General features: G+C 43.7%; 1 protein-coding gene across 5 annotated transcripts in view; it reads right to left on the bottom strand.

Moving 5' to 3' along the window:
* Positions 1–2,938: 2,938 nt before the first annotated feature.
* The window catches only part of TEX2 (testis expressed 2), a 97,348-nt gene continuing 85,988 nt past the window's right edge, over positions 2,939–14,298 (bottom strand). For all 5 annotated transcript variants that reach the window (XM_028712711.2, XM_028712721.2, XM_028712729.2 and 2 more), the window contains 3 exons: positions 8,777–8,986; positions 6,329–6,449; positions 2,939–4,918 (listed from right to left, as the gene is read on the bottom strand). In XM_028712711.2, coding sequence (XP_028568544.2) covers positions 4,796–4,918; positions 6,329–6,449; positions 8,777–8,986 — 454 coding nt within the window. In that variant the 3' untranslated portion in view covers positions 2,939–4,795. The remainder of the gene's footprint in view (positions 4,919–6,328; positions 6,450–8,776; positions 8,987–14,298) is intronic.

Genomic DNA, 14,298 nt, shown 5'->3' on the forward strand with positions numbered 1-14,298 from the left:
CCTATCAGAAGCCCCGTTGGACATTCGGGTTCCAAAAGAACATTCACAAACTGGAACTCTTGCCTCTAGGTTTGTGGCGTTTGGGAGCCAAAACGTCCCGAGATCCAGGGCGTTTGGGATCCAAGGTACGAATGTAGTGGAGTCACTCTTGGTTTGGTATTGGTTATTGAGAGTGCGTGCTATATGACTCATAATTGGGCTATGAAATCTGGCATTGACTAAATGTCCCTTAAGAGATACATCCTATTAAGGGCCCCCTGTGCCTAAATCTAGCTGAAAGTAGCCAAAAGCCAAGTTTGCAAACTGGATTTTTACTAGATCTGCCAACCACACATATGGAGGCTGTACTTTGTATAGTGCAGTGATGGCGAACCTTTTAGAGACCAAAGGGCCCAAACTGCAACTCAAAAGTGCCAACACGGGAATTTAAGCTGTATATCTCATTTTTTCTGTGTGCGTGTTTCGTCTTTATGACTGCTGTTGTAATAAATAATCCATGAAAGTTACTGCATTAAAATCTTCATTAAATTACCTTTCCTTTGATATATAATTTTATGGTATAACACTGTGTTTTTTCTAAAATATATGTTTGGGAGCACTCTCATTTTGACTTAAGAAAATCACCGGGGGGGGGGGGGATAAATGCCATAAATACAGTTAAATTTCGAAAAATAAATACAGTCGTACCTTTTTGAACAGCTTAGTTCTTGAATTACTTGGAACCCGAACACTTCAAACCCAGAAATGAGTGTTCTGGTTTTGGAACTTTTTTCGGAAGCCGGACGTGCTCTGTTCTGTGTATAACTTCAGTTCTGAGTGCCACACTTCCGTTTTCCTAGTGAGGAAAGGAGGACTGGGCGGCAAAAGAGCAGGCACCTGCCACCCTCCAGTGCTGGGTCCCTCTGCCTCCACAACAGCAACCACGCCCTCCTCCGGTGCTGAGCAAGGCTGGGCTGGCAACTGAGCAGGCAAGGGATGTCTCAACCCGCCCCACGCCCAACTCCAGCTTGCAGGCAAGTAGGAGTTGGATCAGGCTGCTCCGCTAGGCAGCGTTGCTGCTTCACAGGAACAGGAGCCGTATTGGGGCTGCCCAGCAGGCTCTGTCACACTTTCCATTGAGGGGTTTGCGGCTGTGCTCCCCTCAAGGGAGAGGTTTAAAGGAGCCCACACCTCCGCATCAGATCAGCCCGGAAGTTGCAGCTGAGAGCCCCTGCACCACCTGAAAGCAGCCAGGCACTCCTCAGCTTACCTGCCCGCTCCAGCTCCTACTTGTGTGCAAGCAGGAGTGGAGGCGGGGGTCTCCACTTCTGAAACCTCATCCACCCCCAGCACGGAAGCTACGGCCCTGTTGGGGTGACCGCATGCATGCCCACAGAGAGGGCCCTGAGTGCCCTCTGGCACGCGTACCATAATAATAATTTATTATTTATACCCCGCCCATCTGGCTGGGTTTCCCCAGCCACTCTCCAGCCATAGATTCGCCACCACTGGTATAGTATGTCAACTGTCTGTTGAGTCACAGGTGACAGTGCTGCTACTGAACAAATTTCCATGAGGATTCCTCACTGCCCTAGTAGGCTGTAGCTTACTGCTATGACAAGGGTTGGCAGCGCTATTCGAAGGGATCCTTCAGCAAGCATCTTAGATTCCCAGGCCTCTGGCCTGAGTTGCTCAGGGGGCACCTATTGCTATAGTGCAATGCCAGACACATCTTGCTAGTACTGCCAAATTAAGTGTTGCTTCCTGAGGAAGATGCCATTGCAAATATATTACATTTGAAGGCTGTTAAGTGCCTGCACTGCTGCCAACAATAGCAGCACTGATCAGTAGATTCTAGGCACAACGAACTGCTTGGCATGAAGTTGTTTTTTTTACTTCCAAAGTACACATACCTCTGTACACACTGCAGGTTGGAGAGTGCTCTACGTAGGGGAGTGTGGCATATAAGTACAAAAAAATCTATGGAAAAATCCCTGGATGCAGCTCTTCCATAATATGCTAGGAATGAGCAGGCCACAACCTGTAGACTAGAAAGCAGGACTAAACAGGATGGTATCCTAGAAGAGGATAAGAACAAGGGCATGTAGCTTCTCAGTACGAATTAAGGAATTACATAGACATACATATGTGTAAATATGCTATTAAAAAAATCCAAGTAAATAACTTAGTTTTAAATGTCTCCAGAGACTGAACCCAGGAGATAAATGCCCAAGGACTGCTGACAAATTGGGGGAAACAGAAAGTGGCACATGTATCTTAACTAAGTGGCTGGAATCCCAAACAGAAGCATTCAACACTGTCTTGCAAGTCCTACTTGGGCTTTACTGTTTTGCCAAAGTTCTTGTGAAACTAAGTGCTGCACAATGATAAAGCAAAGGACATGGGAGAAACACACTTATCTGTACAGGCCCAAGACTTAAGAAGAATGTCTTTCATGGCCTTGTCTCAAAAAAAAAAAAAAAAAGAGAACTTGATTCATGTGTGCCCTGCATGCAGTGTTCACAGCTGCTGTTCTCAAAATGGTAAATAATTTAGAATTCATAAATAGAACAGTGTGGATTACTTTGCTTGGGAAAAATAGCGGTGGAAATGGTCTACAATCTGGCATTGCTGTCTGCTGCTGACAAGTTTATAATTGGTTGAGGCTGCACGGATGCCTTGGTCTTTGGACCCATGAACAGGGGAGAGAAGCTGCAGACTGGAATGGCTACTGGGCAATTGCAATCCATAACTGAACCAACTGGCTGCTGTTTCCACCAGGGGTGGGAAACCAATCTTCCATTTGTTGCTATGCCACAACTCCCATAATCTCTAACCATGCTGGTTGGGGCTGCTGGGAGTCGGAGGTGCAACAAAATCTGGAGAGCCAGCAGTTTTTGGACAGGACCTCCCATGTCCCCCTCCCCCTTTCATGACTTCAGAAATGACACCCAATCAGTTCTTTGACATGGGATAAATTTATTTCAGAGAACAAAGCAAACCCATTGTAATAACCCACATAGTCCAATTAATGAAGTGCAATGAAGTCACTTGTGTCAAATCTCGGTATCTGTTTACATATTAATTAGTGCATCTAGTCTTTAGACTTTTGTTATTGCACATGGGCGGGGTGGGGGAATAACTGTGAAGAAGACATGCAGACTTCATAAAGGGAAATGTTTCCATACGGAGAACAAGAGCTGGGTCTGTACACAAAATGGAATGGTCACAGGTGTTTACATAACAAAAATAAAGGTGTCCAAATAATATGAATACTTAAATATATTAAATGCTTTTTTTTCTTCTTTAAATATGTTTCAGGCAAGGTGCTTAAAAAAAAAACTCCACTCAATTAGTTTTCATTTCGAGATGACAAATCATGAAACGTTTTATACACAGTAACTGAACACAACATACAAAAAGTTTAAAAACCACTTAAAGCATAGCACACTATTAAGAGGCGAGCTGAATAACTCACCTGCTTTGTAAACTAAATTTAACATTCTCTTGACATAAGTAGTTGGCAATATTGAGTATCAAGAAACACTCCGTTACTGGTGTCGATCATTTATGATGTAGTGTTAATAGTTACCAATTTAATGTGCATGTATGGTCTAAAGACAATAAAGAAAAGCAAGGCAATTTGTTGTTAAGTGTTGGCCATTATCAGTTGTAATGCTCTGGAGTCCTGTTGAGCTTCCATTTTCACGAGATGGCCTAAAAAGGTGCCCACAGTTAATGATGGCAAATGAGTTACCATCAGGATTTGACCTCTCTTTAAAAAAAGTGGATCCACCATACTGTATCCATGAACATCGTATGCACGAGGAAACACAGCAACAGGAATGTGAGACAAATTTAATCAACTTGAATGACTTCATACAGGCTAGCTGCAATCATTTTCAGTACACACATGCATGTACTGACAGCATTAGACATTTCGACGTGTGTTCATGTCCAACAACAGGTATTGAATCACAAGCCACGGTGATTGTACCTCACTTAAATAAAAGGCTTACTATGGTTTGGTCTCATGGCTTTGCCTTATTTTTAATTCGTTTCTGGATCGCTAGACCCCCCTCGCTAATCGCTTCTGTATGTCTGCATGTGTTATATGGCTACTTGTTTCCAAAAGAAGCACAATTTTGTATGAAAAAATAAGCTACTATGTATAATCCACATGAAGTGATTTCACAATTATCACCTATACATCCAATTTACATTCTTAACTCCAGAAAACAGTTCAAAATTTGCTTGACACAAGCTATTGGGACTGCAGAAGTGAAAGAACATATCTGTTCATTTTACACCTCCAACTGCCTGAGAGAGAAAGAGAAAGAGGGAGGGAGAGGGAGGTATTCCAGTTATGCAAATTTGTTCCTTATAGAGGACGGGTTCGTGCGGCTGCATAAGGCAAGCCATCGATGCTCGGTGTGCACTGCCAATATTGCACGCTCACGAACAACAACTGTTCGCGTCAAAGCTCCTGGTTCAATTGCAGTTGGTGGAGATTTTCCTAATCCTTTACAGCAGAACGGTGCTGCGCGTTAACTGCTAACGTCGGAAGCCCAACAGCAGCTGCTGCAAAGACACAGACTGGTTTAGGAAATGGAATTTACGTTCAGAAAAGGAGATAGGAGCAACACTTGGGCAAACTGGAGCAACGATGGGCATAAAGCCATCCTCCTCGGAAAGCAAAATAAAATGTGGCACAAGGACAAAATCTACTAAACAGTTCGTTGCTGTTTTTTTTAAAAAAACCCAAAACCACATGAAAACATAATCTGTTAATACTGTAAACTGCAGTCTTCACATTTCATGGCTGATCAGTAGCTTCTGTGACGGATTCTTTCGGAGGACACACAGATGAACGGGGATCCATGGCTGAGTGCATTAGAGGGATATAAACATCGTCCATGTTTGGCATGACAAAAATTTTCTACAAAGTGTAAAAAAACCAATCAGAAAATTCAAACGACACAGGCAAATGATATGCTTCAAAAATAAGCTAATTTCCCTTCATTTTGGTCCGTCTCCTGTTTCCCAGTAACTGCATTAATGCGCGAAGGGGGTTTAAGCAGCCACAATCTAGGCTTGCTGCTTTTTGCCTAGAATTTTGAATATTTCAGACCATCCTATCGGTGGGTCTAACAAGTATGATACTAAACAGGTATACAGCAACCAAACATAACCCCCAGTATCTTTTTATTTTAATCTATGAAACAGATTTGAAACACCAGTCATTTATGACAAAGCTACTTCAGTTTTCAGATGACAAGTTATCATTTGAACTATACAATTTTGATGAAGCAATTTACCTTTTGGTGTGTGTGTGTGTGTGTGTGTGTGTGTGTGTGTGTGTGTGTGTAAGGGTTCCCTCTGCTGCCTGCAGAAGCCCCTTATGCGCCCCCCACCCAGATTTCCAAAGCAGCACTGATCTGAAGTTTGGACAGAAGGTTGCGTCCAACTCTACCCACCCTGGAAGAATGGCAGATGAAGGTGATGGACTATATGGAACTGGCGGAAATGACTGGCAGAATCCGAGACCAGGGAGAAGAGTCGGTGGAAGAAGATTGGAAAAAGTTTAATGTCTACTTACAGAAATACTGTAAAATTAATGAATGTTAGAATGATGTTGGATAAGAAGTTAAGTGGTTTTTAGCTATAATGCTATAAGGAATATGAAAAAATGGATTATTAACAGGTAAAAATTTAATGTTACAATATTTTAAGATTAAAGACTAGGATAAACAAAGAGGGAAAGGATTTGCTGAACTAACAAATTGAATTGGAATACAAAAAAGGGAGGTGTGAGGAGGTCCGGGAAACAAGCAAATGAAAGATAAGTAATGGAAAGATGGAATTGTTTTTAACTATTTTTATTTTGTATTTTTCTTTTTTCATTTTGTAATACTTTGAAAATCTTAATAAATATCTTTTTTTTTTAAAAAAAAGAAGGTTGCGTCCAACTAAGTTTAATACTCTGAGCTGACCAATTTAAATTAATGGACCTAAGTGAGTTATGTCATCCATTTCAGTGGGCCTACTCTGAGTAGGACTAATGTAGGCCCCATAATTTCTGCTTCACCACAAATATTACAGGTGGAATTTTTCCCCTGCAGATTTACTCCAGGAGCTGGTTTTGAGTGGCTGGCACCAAGTCAATGTGCGATAATTTCAAGCAGGTTTTCTGCATTATGATTTCAGTTGGATTTTTATAGTCTTTAAAAAAACCAAAAACAACAACAACCACCCCATGCTTCCTCACCAAGCCTTGTGAAGTGGACAAAATTATCTAAGGACACACTTAAACCCCAGTCACAATTAAAAGAGGTTTGAAGAAAAATACCTGGAATTCTTGTTCCAATTTTTTCTCTATCCATTCAGTCACATGAACCAAAGTCACCTCTCTCTCACCAAGCTTTGGCCTAGCTTTGAGCTCCAGGTAGGGTGGTCTTCGGAAGCCGTACCTGAACAGAACACAAAGAATGTATGGCTGCATTTACTTGTTTATCGGATTCATCTTCTCCTTCCTCCTTCCGCTCTTATCATAAACTACCAACCTGGGAGATAAATCCAAAAGAGATACTTGCTAAAGGACATATTGAGACATCCACACTTGAACTGGGATCTAAACGCATGTCTCTCTGGTCCAAGTCCAACAATATAGCTAGCACACTAGTTATCTTGTGTATTCGCTTTATGTTACAATGCGACAAAGCTGTGAATCTTCCTTGGTATGAGTCATTAACAATTTGTATTGCTTCTGAATTCCAGTACAGTGGTACCTCACAAGACGAATGCCTCGCAAGACGGAAAACTCGCTAGACGAAAGGGTTTTTGGTTTTTTGAGTTGCTTCGCAAGACGATTTTCCCTACGGGCTTGCTTCGCAAGATGGAAACGTCTTGCAAGTTTGTTTCCTTTTTCTTAAAACCGTTAATACAGTTGCGACTTGACTTCAAGGAGCAACTCATAGCACGCGGTGTGGTAGCCTTTTTTGAGGTTTTTGAAGACTTTGGTGATTTTTGAAGCTTTTCCAAAACTTTTCCGACACCGTGCTTCGCAAGACAAAAAAATCGCAAGACGAAAAAACTCGCGGAACGAATTAATTTCGTCTTGCGAGGCACCACTGTACCAAGTAAAACAGTCTTTGCTGCTAGTAGTAAACAGTAATTTACAGATGTAACAATAGAGGTGTTAATACCAAAACTTGCTCTAATTCAGGGTCAAAGGTTCAGGGATACACCTGTCTTGATCCTCATCTTGTGCAATACTTTGTTTCCCAGCAATGGGCCTCATCATAAACTGGGAAAAGCTAATTCTCCTCGATTTCTAGATTACAGTAGCTCAACCCCCCGCAATCCCACACTCGTGCTTCTCTGCCCTAATAGAACTGCTAGCTTTTACCAGCTTTTCAAATATTAGAAATCTACGAAAAGCTTTAAAAAACGGATTTAGACATTTATTTATTTTTACGACAGCACCCCTCCCATCTGCAGTCTGAAGCGAAATGTGGAGTCAAACCTCGGCTCCCGAACGGCTCCGTTTTCGAACGTTTTGGCTCCTGAACGCTGAAAACCTGGAAGTAAATGCTCCGGTTTTCGAAAGCTGAAAGTCCGCTTGAGTGCCAGAAGCACTTGCAACCAATCGTAAACCGCGCCTCGGTTGTCGAATGTTTCGGAAGCCGAACAGGCTTCCAGAACGGATTACGTTCGACAACCAAGGTTTGATTGTGTATCTTAACAAACTGTCTCATAGAATCACAGAATTTTAGAGTTGGAAAGGGCTACCCTGTGACTACCCTAGACTACAGCGCCCATCATCCCCAAATGCTGGCTCTGCTGTCTGGGGCCAATGGGAACTAGGGTCCTCCTGTGGAAGGCTGCAGGTTAGCCGCTCCCAGTTTGTAGGAATAGCAAATGCCATACATACCCCCTCTGAAGCAAGCACAATTGTGTGCAATTAAACTCGGTCCTGGGTAAGTTGGATACAGCCAGAGGGTTGCATCCAACTAAGGTAGAGTAATAATAATAATAATAATAATAATAATAATAATAATAATAATAAATAATTTTATTTATACCCCGCCCTCCCCAGCCAAGACCGGGCTCAACCAATAATAAAAACAAGTTGATTGAAATACAACTTAAAAACAAGATTAAAATACAACATTAAAACATTAAAATGCAGCCTCAGCACAGGAGGAGAGGGGGGAAAAGAAATGGGGGGAGGGAATCAAATTGATTCTAAGCCAAAGGCAACTCTGTTTTACAGGCCCTGTGGAAAGAAATCAGATCCCTCAGGGCCCTGGTCTCATGAGACAGAGCGTTCCACCAAGTTGGGGCCAGTGTTGAAAAGGCCCTGGCTCTGGTTGAGGCTAATCTAACTTCCTTAGGGCCTGGGACCTCTAAGGTGTAGAGTAGACCCACTGCAATTAATGGACCTTAGCCACGACCGCTTAGGTGGGTCTGCTCTGAGTAGGACTCAGGTACCAGGCACAATGCACGTTTGGGATTTGCAAAATGCTTCTTAAAAATGCTTGCCAGTTCTTAAGATGGGACATCCTATGGCATACCAACCCTTCAGCTGCACACATATGCAGCCTTCTTTGCTTTCATATGAGAGAAACAAAAAGGGAGCAGCAGGGTGGGGGGGCAACCCAAATGGCAAAATAGGAGCTCTTTCCACAGCACGCACAGAAAGAATCAAACCACTGTCCTGGTAGCTTCATAGGAACAAATGATAAATTGCACAGTTCTTGAAAAGGCTTCAAGTCAAGTCTCGACTCCCACTTACCATATTCGATCACTGGGAGGTGGAGGAATGTTAACTGCTAATGTTCCTTTACATTCTTGTACCTCAACCGTTAGCAAAAGTGGAGTGTTCGAGACCTCTTCAATCTTTTTTTTGATGAACTCCGTCTCCGTTGCTTTCTGGAAGTATTTTGACTTGGTGATTTTATCCACAAACCTCATTATTTTACTGGTTCGGTGCCCCCCAACATATCTTTGAGAGAGAGAGAAGAAGAAAGCATCAAAGTAGGTTTACAGCTGTTCCTGGAAAAGCGGGGTTTAAAAAAATGTAAAAAACAAAACAACGTTTTATCTTATTCCGTAGCTGTACAGTGGTACCTCAGATTACAAACACCTCGGGTTACAAACACTTTGGGTTACAGACTCCGCTAACCCGGAAGTAGTACCTTGGGTTAAGAACTTTATCTCAGGGTGAGAACAGAAATCATGCAGTGGCGGCACGGCAGCAGCAGCGGGAGGCCCCATTAGCTAAAGTGGTACCTCAGGTTAAGAACAGTTACAGGTTAAGTACAGACCTCCGGAAAGAATTAAGTTTGTGACCAGAGGTACCACTGTAGATAGAATATTCACACAGAGCTCTCTGCAGGTTTCCAGACATCAACTCCCATCATCCTTGGCCACTGGCCAAGCCAGCTGTGGCTTATCACAGAATCTTAAGAGTTGGAAGGGGCCCAAGGGTCATCTAGTCCAACCCCTGCAATGCAGGAATCTCTGCTAAAGCATCCAGGACAGATGGCCATCCAACCTCTGCTTAAAAACATCCAAGGAAGGAGAGTTCACCACCTCTCGTGGGAGTCTGTTCCACCACCGAACTGCTCCTACCGTCAGAAAGTTTTTCCAAAGGTTTAGTCGGAATCTCCTTTCTTGCAACTTGAAGCCATTGGTTCGAGTCCTACCCTCCAGAGCAGGAGAAAACAAGCCTGCTCCCTCCTCCATGTGGCAGCCCTTCAGATATTTGAAGATGGCTATCCTGTCTCCTCTCAGGCTCCTCTTTTCCAGGCTAAACATACCCAGCTCCTTCAAGCGCTCCTCATAAGGCTTGGCTTCCAGACCCTTGATCATCTTGGTCGCCGCCCTCCTCTGCACATGTTCCAGCTTGTCAACATCCTTCTTAAAATTGTGGTGCCCGGAATTATGAGAGTTGGGAATCCAACAACATCTGGAAGTCACCATGTTGGCTTTCTATGCATTAGTGCTAGGGATGACTAATTTGTTGCTGCAGGGCTGCTGGAAATAACACAGGCTGCTGGAACTCCTCAACAGCAACTGAAAAACTCGTGATACTGGCTTTGCTATGGGCAGAGAGAAGGAGAGTTGCATGCATGCCTTTCTTGCATCCCCAATTAGTAGAATGGAGGCAAAATGCACGACGAAGCTTGGATAGATTATTATTATTTATTAAATTTATATACTGCCCTTCATCCGAAGATCACAGGGCTGCTTATAGGGTATGTATGCCCTTTAATGCACAAATGCAGACTTTCATCATAGCATTAAAGTTGAATTGCTACAAGCCCAGAGGTTGCTGCTAGGTTCCTAAGAGGGCCACCCACTAATTTATATACAGAGATGCCTCGACCCTCCACCCAAAGAGTTTTGGCCTGAAGGGCTGTTCACGTTAGTCCTTTCAATCTCAAGCAGTATTTTGGTGGATTTTGCAAGAGAACATCTTTTTAAAATCCTGCATACTATTTCCTCCCCCTTCCCCCAATTCCCCTTTTACAACAGTTTTTATTGCAATGTTATAAGAAAAAAACTGCTCCCTGTCACAACTACTTTCAAACCTCAGGAGTGTAAGAGGGACATTTTAAGGATTAGGGAGGCAGCTGTTTAAGGACTGCTAAATGGCTTTGCTTTAAGAGAGCTTTACAGCGGCTGCTTTCTGGTCCATCTTTGTCAATGTTATGGATTTCTGCTTGTTGTGCTACTGTTCCTAACTGGATATTGATTCTTTAGTGTTTTGTTGTTATGTTTGAGTGTTAGCTGCTTTGAGATTGCAGAGAGTTAAAAAAAAATGGGATACACATTTTAGAAATGAAATAAAAATTAAATAAAAACATGGGTGCAAATGGGATTAAAAGGAGGTCCTGGTATTTTTTAAGAAGATGGAAGGCCCATGCCTCTGTGGTGTGAAAACAGTGCTAATAAATGACCTACATGTATGAGATTGTTCCCAAGTTGCATGAAAATATAGATGTCATTCAGAAAGTTTTTTTTACCCAAGAACATGCAGCGAAGATGGCAGAGGCTCATTCATTAGCCTAGGCGAGGAGCAACACAAATTTACTGTTCCTATAGCTCAGGCATGGCCAAATCTGGCCCTCCAGATGTTTTGGGACTACAATTCCCATCATCCCTGACCACTGGCCCTGTTAGCTAGGGATGGTGGGAGTTGTAGTCCCAAAACATCTGGAGGGCCAAGTTTGGCCATGCCTGCATAGCTAATGAAGACCTGCATGTGCTACAGCAATGTGGGCAGCAATTTCTGGAATTTCCATCATCTGGAAAATTTACTACATTATTTATGATTGACTTGAGATGCTGCGTAAATCTACATGCTAGTCGTCATCAACAACAAGATTTATTCAGTACGTACCCAGAGTCATCACCACAAAGCCTGCAAAAGCACCTTCCTAGTCACCAATTTTTAGCAATTATCCTTCATTCACCCCAAATGTTTCTCCTTTCCAGATGGCGCTGGATGCATGACAGCCGGCTATTTTTAACCGCTAAATGTGTTCATTGTAACATGAACTAGCATAATGAGTGGCAATTTATTCGTCACCTTCTTAACATGCGCGCGCGCGCGCGCGCACACACACACACACACACACACACACAGAGTGACACAGACAGAAGTGTCTGGAGAGACACTCAAAACATATGGAGTTCCTTCCCAAGCCGGCAGATATTATTGTCTCTTCCCCTGCCTCTCCCAGCGACAGCACTCAACTGACAAGACCAATGGGCTGCCTTCCTATGATTGTAAAATAGCACTCTTATGTGCAAAAAGGGACAATGAGAATCTTACTGCTGCGCAGAACCTGAGACAGTGCAATTATTGAACCTGAGACAGTGCAATTATTCTAGATCAAGGGAAGTAATAGTGCCACTGTATTCTGCTCTGGTCAGACCTCACCTGGAGTACTGTGTCCAGTTCTGGGCACCACAGTTCAAGAAGGACACTGACAAACTGGAATGTGTCCAGAGGAGGGCAACCAAAATGGTCAAAGGCCTGGAAACGATGCCTTATGAGGAACGGCTAAGGGAGCTGGGCATGTTTAGCCTGGAGAAGAGGAGGTTAAGGGGTGATATGATAGCCATGTTCAAATATATAAAAGGATGTCATATAGAGGAGGGAGAAAGGTTGTTTTCTGCTGCTCCAGAGAAGCGGACACGGAGCAATGGATCCAAACTACAAGAAAGAAGATTCCACCTAAACATTAGGAAGAACTTCCTGACAGTAAGAGCTGTTTGACAGTGGAATTTGCTGCCAAGGAGTGTGGTGGAGTCTCCTTCTTTGGAGGTCTTTAAGCAGAGGCTTGACAACCATATGTCAGGAGTGCTCTGATGGTGTTTCCTGCTTGGCAGGGGGTTGGACTCGGTGGCCCTTGTGGTCTATTCCAACTCTATGAGTCTATGATTCTATGATTGGCATATCAGGCAAATTGCGGTTATTTCCCCAGATGTACAGAATGGTGGTTCGCAGCAAAGGTGGCTCTCAGAACCCATTAACAGCCTGATGATGCTACCCATTCACTTCATCTTCTACGGATATGCATATGGACCAGATTTAGTATGTGTGATGTACATTAATTTATTTGCACCAGCCAAGGATCTTATTCCACATGAGAAGACCAATACAGTTGCCTTCAGGGTCTCTGCGGCTTTGAGAACAGGTTTCTTTTAGGTGCGCTAGATCTAACGTCACACTCCTTGTGGGGCTAATCCCAAATTCAGCCTCTGCGTTAAAACACAACCTCTGGCGTTCTGATGGCAACTTTAGGTTGTGGGGAAATGCAGCAGCTTTCCTTTTACATGAACAACTCATAGTCCAGGGGAGGAATTCAATGTCCTACTAAAGCAATCGCCCCCTCAGGGCAAGCATTTCAGCTTACCAGCTGGAACAATCCCTGCTCTCCTCCCCACACAAGTTGTGCCAGAGGTTGTCCTTAACCTCCCTCCCTCCACCACAAATTACCATATTTTTTGCTCTATAAGACTCACTTTTCCCCTCCTAAAAAGTAAGGGGAAATGTGTGTGCATCTTATGGAGCGAATGCAGGCTGCGCAGCTATCCCAGAAGCCAGAACAGCAAGAGGGATTGCTGCTTTCACTGCGCAGCGATCCCTCTTGCTGTTCTGGCTTCTGAGATTCAGAATATTTTTTTCCCTTGTTTTCCTCCTCCAAAAACTAGGTGCGTCTTGTGGCCTGGTGCGTCTTATAGAGCGAAAAGTACGGTACTTTTCAAAGCTTCCACTGACAGTAGGCATTTGCATCCCACCCAAGATCAGCCATTCCCTCCATCAGGAGAGGGATTTAGATGTCCTGGAGTCACTGTAGGCCCTCTCAATTCACGCCGTGAGCAATCATTGGGTGCGTTACACAAGAAATGAAGGAACAGGAAACGTGGGAGTCACTTCTACATTCCACTGCCATTACTGTGAATGCCCAAGGTCATCTTCACTTGCTCAAGAGTATCATTACATCCAGTTGCATCACTATTGCCTAGACAGCAATGACCTTTCAAGTGACTTCTTGTGTATACAAACCAGTTGAGTAGTTTGTAAGCTTTTCAACGGCAACAGATATTGGCTGAACATAAAAAAGCAGCCTTGCTGGATCAGACCCAAAGCCTATGTACCCCAGCATCCTGTTTTCCCCAGTGGGAGGATACGGGTGGTGCTGTGGTCTAAAAACCACTGAGCCTCTTGGACTTGCTGATCAGAAGGTTGGCGGTTCGAATCCCCACGACAGGGTGAGCTCCCGTTGCTCTGTCCCAGCTTCTGCCAACCTAGCAGTTTGAAAGCACACCAGTGCAAGTAGATAAATAGGTACAGCTGCAGCGGGAAGGTAAACAGTGTTTCCGTGCGCTCTGGCTTCTGTCACGGTGTTCTGTTGTGCCAGAAGCGGTTTAGTCATGCTGGCCACATGGCCTGGAAAGCTGTCTGTGGACAAACGCCGGCTCCCTCGGCCTGAAAGCCAGATGAGCGCTCCAAGCCCATAGTCACCTTTGACTGGACGTAACTGTCCAGGGGTCCTTTACCTTTAACTTTTATCTTTCCGCAGTGGCCTACCAGATGCCCAAGCAAAGCCCACAAGCTGAACATGAAAGCAACAGCAATCTCCTTCACTCTCCAACCATTCAGCCTCAGTGGATGACTCTTATTTTAAAAAGGACCTCTCTCATGTCCCCCTTTTGCTTCCCTTTATCTAATCTATGTACTGTAAGTTCCCAGACATTATAATGTTTTCTCACAGGGGAATTGTTTCAGTCCCCTGATGA

Source organism: Podarcis muralis, chromosome 2 (assembly GCF_964188315.1).
Source record: "Podarcis muralis chromosome 2, rPodMur119.hap1.1, whole genome shotgun sequence".
In the NCBI taxonomy this organism is placed as follows: domain Eukaryota; kingdom Metazoa; phylum Chordata; class Lepidosauria; order Squamata; family Lacertidae; genus Podarcis; species Podarcis muralis.